General features: G+C 38.7%; 1 protein-coding gene across 1 annotated transcript in view; it reads left to right on the top strand.

Moving 5' to 3' along the window:
• The window catches only part of LOC138016595 (atrial natriuretic peptide receptor 1-like), a 51,209-nt gene that overhangs the window by 5,159 nt on the left and 38,550 nt on the right, over nucleotides 1-7,500 (top strand). Inside the window, 5 exon segments of the mRNA XM_068863774.1 lie at nucleotides 1,025-1,134; nucleotides 2,517-2,843; nucleotides 2,845-3,200; nucleotides 3,552-3,829; nucleotides 4,624-4,759. Of these exon segments, the coding sequence (XP_068719875.1) occupies nucleotides 2,542-2,843; nucleotides 2,845-3,200; nucleotides 3,552-3,829; nucleotides 4,624-4,759 (1,072 nt within the window). The 5' untranslated portion in view covers nucleotides 1,025-1,134; nucleotides 2,517-2,541.

Here is a 7,500-nt window from a genome sequence, read left to right as displayed (position 1 = left end):
AAAACCGCAAATTCGACCTCCTCAGCTATTTTCAAAGCGAGTAAAAACAGTTGAAACAAATTACTTTCCAAGAAACACTCGCACCATCAATCTTCAGCTCACCAAATACACCAATAGTGACGTCACAGTAATGTTAGCTTGTTTCCATTCCTCCTATCTCTATGAGCGGCCATTCCAGAAACGTCTTCGTGAGTTCCTCGGATTGGACAATTTCTTTGTGATTTTGAGTTACAATGCTTGTTTTGTTAAAAGGCAAAAAGAAAAAATTCCAGAATTTTGGTTCATTTGACCTTTAAGCCATTTTGTTTCCCTACTTAGCGACTAAAGTCACCATGGAGTTAAGTCATAAGAACGCACGAAAATCATTAATGGACGAAGTGGTTACTTTAAAGGGGTACAACGAGCCAAAAATGCGGAAAAGACAGTACTATTTTTAAGAACAACGTTTTTGCAATGTTTAATATCTGGAAACGTCCTCGTAGTGGAAACGTAAAGATAATAGAGGTTTCTACGCTTTCGAAAAACCGGACCTAGTCAAATGGGGTAGGATGGCGGGAACAGTTTGGCGGGAACTCTGTCCTTGCGATCTTTTCGAATTAACCAATGAACACACGCTTCAAAACGTAAGAACCAATAAGATTCATAGTGCCCTTGTTACAGCGTTTCTTCTGGCGTAAGTGAATTTTGGCGTCACTCTAGTTTGAGAATTTTCTTGTCGCAAACAGATTATTTTCGCAGTTGAAACTTTCACCGAAAGCTTATACCAATAGAGTCAACATCTGGAGTTCATCAAAACCTGAAAAAAAGCTCATCTTCATAGTCTTTTATAGGTAAGCTTTCTTTCAGAGAAGGTTTGTTTGAGGCATTTCGTTTGGAACGACCGGGGAAGTGGGTCGCCAATATTTTTTGTTTTTGTACGCACATCGCAGTACTAGCAATATTTAACTTTACCAGGTAGCTGACTGAATTGTTATCTCCAAGAAATATTTAATAAGAGAATTTTACCCGAAATTTATCGTAATAGGTGTCCAGTTTAATCTGAAACCCGGGCCAAAGGGAAGCACTTTTACAAGTTCAATCTCCGACGAGAGTCTGAAAGATCCTTCAAGCAGTTTTTCTTTCAAAGCTATTGAGGTAAGAATAATGAAAGAGTGCTAACTTTTATTTTCCTAGAATTTTACAGCGTTAAGTACAGAATTATACCAACTCAAGGCATTTTGTCTTAAGCTTACTTATCGCCAAAAAGGTCGTTCTCAGTGTGGTTTTGAAGCGATTTTTTATTGAACAGTCTCATGGGCTTATTAAGCTCAATTCAGTGATTAATTTTACGCTGAAAGGTCTTTTTCAAACAACAAGAAGAATATGAAGTTTTGCAGATACGTAAATAGACGCAGGGATTAAATTAAAAAAAAAAAAAGCGTAAGTTTACCAGAAAACCACGGATTATTAGTCCAAGTGATAATTACCTTTTGATTTAATTGTAAGAGATCGAGTACGAAAAGGAGTTCTCAAGTAAACTTAACCTCCTATGGACAAACAACTTTTGTAACTTACTCTTTTAATCTGGAAATCAAGAAATCGAGGAATAGTAATCTTCCCATGCGAGTGGTTTTAGAAAGTAGAATGAAGCTTAAATATTCGTAGCCAAGACAACGTAGTGTTCTTGGCCGTATTTAGGCTTCTTGATATCACTTTGTCTATATGTAGCATCGCTTTCGTCCGGCAACACGAAGCGTCAAAACGACAAGACAAGGATATCGTCCCTAATCTTTAGAAAGTTCGGCTAAATTGCAGAATACCCCGGGACTTTTACTTATTTACGCGTAGCCGGCTACGCGTAGCCGGCTACGGAGAGTGGCTACGCGTGGCTACGCGTAGCTACCAATTTAAATTGGTGATCACGGAATATGTCAACTGAAGAAAACTAGAAAGCGAAATCTGGTAAGTGTCCGTGGCTAGTCACTTACGGCCTAAGCACTCTTAGCTCTCATTTTACGGTTCGGTTAATTACACTTTTTACGACATCGTTTGAAGAATATAGCCTGCGTTTACTGATTAAGCCTAAGCGCTTGTTTCAGTGACTAGATCGAAGCACTCTTTAAAATTTTAGCTTTCAATTTACGGTTTGGTCAACTACACTTTTTATGAGATCGTCTGAAGAATATAGCACTCGTTTACTGATTAAGCCTAAGCGCCTGTTTCAGTGATTAAGTCGAAGCACTCTTTTAACATTTTAGGGTTAGGTTAGGGTTAGGGTTAGGGTTAGGGTTAGGATACAATCTTCGTGAGCAAGTGACCATATTCAAATCGATGTTGTTTAACTACTTACACGATGGATGAAACCGCATCGTTTTCAAACGCTTCATTTTAAACAGCATTTTCGAGACAACCCACGCTTAGTGCTGTCAGTTTAAATAATAGATTCTCTGTATGTGACTGGCTGGCTTGACCATCTGCTTCTTTTGTAACTGGCTACAAGTTTTTTTTAGTTTCGTATGTCTGATCTTTATTTACAGGGGTAGACGGTCTGATGACCAGAGAATGAAGACACTTCTCTTGCTTGGGAGTCTTTTTTATCTTGTTTATAGCTCTGAAGCAAAAACTTTCAAAATGGGGATAATGCTACCATTCACTGGTGCTTGGCCTGGGGGCCAAAAGATGGCTTCAGCACTGTTAATTGCAATGGATAAAGTTAACGATGATCCCTACTGGCTTCAGGGACATAACTTGAGCTACGGGTTGAAGGACGGACGATGTGAGGCAAAAGCTTCTCTTGAATCTATTGTTGACTTCTACGTCAATGAAGACCCAAAAGTTGATGTATATATAGGGCCCGGATGCGCCAGGATGTCTTCCTGGTGCTTTCATAGCAGCCCACTGGGATATTCCAATGATATCTTGGGGATGTGGCGCAACTTCATTATCAGACAAGACTTCGTACCCATACTTTGTGCGAACAACTGGTACCTTCACGGGTGTGGGAGATCTTATGAGAGCATTTATGGAACATTACAAGTGGAAGCGCGTTGGCATTATGGCCTCAACGGACATTTTTTTCTCGACTACAGCCAATAGTGCAAAGGTCAAGTTAGAGGAAGATGGCAAGTTTCTTGTTCCTTTTTTCGGCAGTTTCGATTACGGAAACACTGATGACGCTAAATTCAGATCTATGGTATCTTCTATGGCCACCAAATCAAGAAGTAAGTACTAAAGTTTACTCTACTCTTTATCGTTACAGTTATACCAGAAACCAAAACGATTACATAGAAGACGTTATTTGTGGAAGATTAGACGTGTTTATTATCTTTTATATCATTAGTGAAGACCAAATAATCATCCGACCGTTTGGACCGGCTTCCTTTAATTATGTGGGAAAGGGAGACTGAAAAAAGGGACAAGTATCCCTCGTCACTTTGGTGCATTGTTTTCCACTTGTGACAGGGAAATCATCCCCTTGCCTTCCCTAGGAATCGGACTTGTTGTAGACCTGTACTCTTTTGGTTCCACGATTCATTGATTTTCATATTTCCCTCCTTCTTTTCTTTTTATAGTTTTTTTGTTTTTGTGCTACGGGTCTGCTCTCAGAAAACTGATGCTTGTTATGCTTGATCTTGGCTTGCTGAATGGTGATTATGTGGCAGTTTCACTGGAGATTATGCCAGATTCTTGTAAGGCAAACGATGACAGGGATGAAGAGGCTTGCAATGCTTATGAAGGGCTTCTTGATATCAGTTTATACGTTCCAGATTCAGAAGATTACGAAGCTTTTAAAACTACTGTGTACAATAGGATGCCTGAAATGAACTATACGATGAATTCGCCAGACGAGGTAAGCAATGGATTAAAGTGTGAGCTAAAATCGCCTAAACTGGAAATAAAGCTGTAAAGCTACTCGAAATATCAATGTAGAAGTGTCAAGACAAGTCAAAAAGGAAAACTCCTAACTTTTCTTTGCGGTCCAAGGCTTTAAAACGTCGCGTGCTTAAGCGAACTAATATATAAAAGACAATGCAAACTGAAGTGATCTCTTGGCTCGTGGGGCGATTTCTTATTAGCGATATATTCCAACCGGCTTTTCGGGCCAGGCAAGGTTAAAAAAAAATTCGCTCGCTCACGGAAAGAATCAGACTGCATTATTTTCGAATTTCTGCCTGCTTGCATGTGTTCTGAGTAAAATGGAAAAAAAAGGGATAATCCACAAAAAGGGGAACATACCATCACGGTTTAGATTAAAGTTAGTTAACCTGTAAAAGTAGCTTATGACAGTAATCGACTTTAAGCAGCATAGATGTCCACACTCCCTTCAGCTTTAAAGTATGACTTTTGAGAGATTTACTAGTATGTTATTCATTTCTCTATTTTCCTCTTGTGACCACTGACCGTCCCGAAATAAATATCATGATGGACACGTTTGCTTGGAATTGATTCCTCAGACTATTTAACAATTAGACCCGGAGCCCGCAAGGACTACGGGTCAATAGCCCATGAGGCGAAGCCGAATGGGCTATCGACCCGTGGCCCCCAACTAGTTTTCTGTCCGACTAGTTGGGTGATACTAATTACTAATAGTTGTTTTTGCATTAACTGTGTATTTACTTTTCTTGTAACTGTTTAAATTTGCAGACCAACTTATATGCTTCATATCTCCATGATGCAATTATTTTGTATGCGCTTGCGCTGAATGAAACATTAAACGAGAATGGCAACATCCCTTCCGGAAAAAACATTTCGAAGACAATGATTGGAACACAGTTTGAGGGTAAGTTTATCTAAAACTGATTTTATAATACCGCAAAGTGAGCAATTACGATTGATGTTATTGAAAAGAAGTATTACAATCCCAGTTGAATCTTTAGGGCGATGTCATTTTGGGGCTGCTTATTACGATCTATTACACGGTGGAAGGATGACCGTGGCCCTAGAACTATTAGGGAGCTTAAAGCAAAGACGACGGCAACGAGAACGTCATCTCAAAATATAAATACACTTTATTGTAATCCCTTCGAGACTATTTGAGCCTTCTTAATATGACAAGGGTGTGATAGTTCCTCAAAAATGACATAATTAATAATAACTAGACACTCCATGAGCGTACACTGGGTTGCCTGTGGTACGTGTTACTAAAAAACAGAAGGGACTGAGTTGGGTGGTATTGGCCTTTCCGAAATTCAGCAGGGAACTGGGGCGAGTTTCAAGTTTTAACTAATCGATAAACTGACACTGCTAGATGAAAGATCATGTTGGGATTGGTCATACAAAGTATTATGGTTATGGACCTTGAAACATGGTTCAAAATCCATACAGGCGTCTCTAATTTTGATACAGCCTCCCCCAAAACCATATAAACTCTTAAAATGTTTATGATTTCCGTGATACTCTTTAAAATGGGCAAACATAGCGATTTTCATCGCAGCTTCTTTCAAATTGTAGGTACATGACGGGATAAACAAAAAAAAATAGAGTTTATATGGTTTTGGGCGACGCTTTGTCAAAATTAGAGACGTTTGTATGGATTTTGAACCATGTTTCAAGGTCCATAACTTGGTCTCTGTTCACCCTAAAGGCACCATACTTGGCCAAATGACCAATCTCAACATGATCTTTCATGTGGTAGTGTCAGTGTATCGATTAGTTAAAACTTGAAACTCGCCCCAGTTCCCTGCTGAATTTCGGAAAGGCCAATTGAACTGCAGCGTTCCAGTCAATTTTTTCAAGTCGGGCTCCATTAAGACCATTTAATGGGCCACCCAGAAGTCGTGGCAGCAGAGGCCCTTTGGCCTGTTACGACGAAACAGGTATTTTTCTGAGGTTAAAAATCTGGCTACCAGCCTATTAATCATTTGTCAGAAAGAAAAAATTCCTGTCATCTTTAGAAAAAATAGTGCAGTAACACAGCGCTTTACTCCATATTGTCAACTGAGCTGCGTTTTGTCTTCCAGGAGATTCAAGTTGTCTTTGCGTAATATGTAGCTCTAATAGTACACGATATTGTTTTGGTATTGTATATCATTGCAGTGCCATGGTAGAATTCTTACGTAAATAGCCCCCTCCTTTATTTTACAATGATAGTCTGTTTTGTAAAATAAAAGAGACCTTCTTTATTCAAGAGCTTGCGCCAGCTTTCAACGTCAACGTCGGAAGTGAAAAGCTGATGCTTTATTAATCTTTTCTGTTTTTATTATTCTTATATATTTTTCTGTGAAGTATTTGCTTAATCTAGGTTCCAGTCCCCTCATCCGCTTTGTTATATATAAATAGCTGTTTTAAATTTCAACGGTTACTTTTGAAAATGTATGTAGAGCACATACGAAATGTCAAACCATAATCAAAATGAACAAGTTCAATATGTTTATCACTGCTGTCTGTGTCTTATTTTTGATCAAACTACGATGGCCCAAGAACAAAAGTATTTAAATAAATATTGATACACAGTTTTAGGAAGAGCACAAGGAAGTTTTCAGGACGGTCGATCGAGAATAAAGTTTACGACATGGAAACGACATTAGTTTTGAACCGCGAATATAAAAAGTTGCCATCAACGAAAAACACTTTATGAGATTTTTGCTACGTTCAATTTTGTTATTGTACTTTTGGCTGCACAAGTAAATCGCAAAATCGAAAGTGACATCGAATTCAGCGGGCGCCTTGATCAAGTTACCGCGGCATGTTTACTCGCTAACAGTGAAGCATCTGTGTCAATTGATGGCTAGATACCGGGTTTTTGTTACTTTTCTTTTTCTTTCAAGTGTTATAAAGTTTGACAAGAAATGTGCGAATTCAACACAAAGATCACAATCGCCCAATTATTGAGGTTGACCATTGTTTCTGCAAAGTCAAAAATTTACTCTCCAAGACGAGGTTATTTACCACCAGGTAATTTCGTCGTTTTGGAAATAGCAGCAACTTTATTATTCACGGTCGGGAAATAAAAATTAGCCAGTACGCTGACGACACCACTCTCATTTTAGATGGATCACAAAAGTCTTTCACTACCTCTCTAAAGACATTAGAATTTTTCAGCGAAGTATCTGGCCTCCGTTTTAACCGTAAAAAAACGGAAGCCTTTTGGATTGGTGGTAAAGCAAATAGCGAGGAGAAACTTTGCCCTGAAATCGAGCTGAAATGGATTAGGGACAAGGTAAAGACTTTGGGTGTATGGTTGTCAACTGACCCGGTAATAACGATGAAAGAAAACTATAACGAAAAGTTAACAAAACTTAAGGCAACTTTGGGCTGTTGGGAGTTGCGTCGACTTAGTTTACTTGGTAAAATAACTGTATTAAAAAGTTTAATAATCTCGCAACTTGTTTATATTCTTTCACCTTTGCCAACAGATCAAAGAGTAGTTAACGAAGTTAATAATCTCTGTTACAATTTTCTGTGGGACGGCAAAGGTGACAAAATTAAGCGTGATACTATGATTAGTGATTATGAACAGGGTGGACTAAAGATGGTTGATGTAAAGATTTTTAGCAAGGCTTTGAAGGCAACTTGGATTAA

This window comes from Montipora capricornis, chromosome 9 (genome assembly GCF_036669925.1).
Source record: "Montipora capricornis isolate CH-2021 chromosome 9, ASM3666992v2, whole genome shotgun sequence".
Classification (NCBI taxonomy): domain Eukaryota; kingdom Metazoa; phylum Cnidaria; class Anthozoa; order Scleractinia; family Acroporidae; genus Montipora; species Montipora capricornis.
The sequence above is the reverse complement of the archived record's forward strand: the minus strand, read 5'-3'. Positions and strand labels throughout refer to the sequence as shown.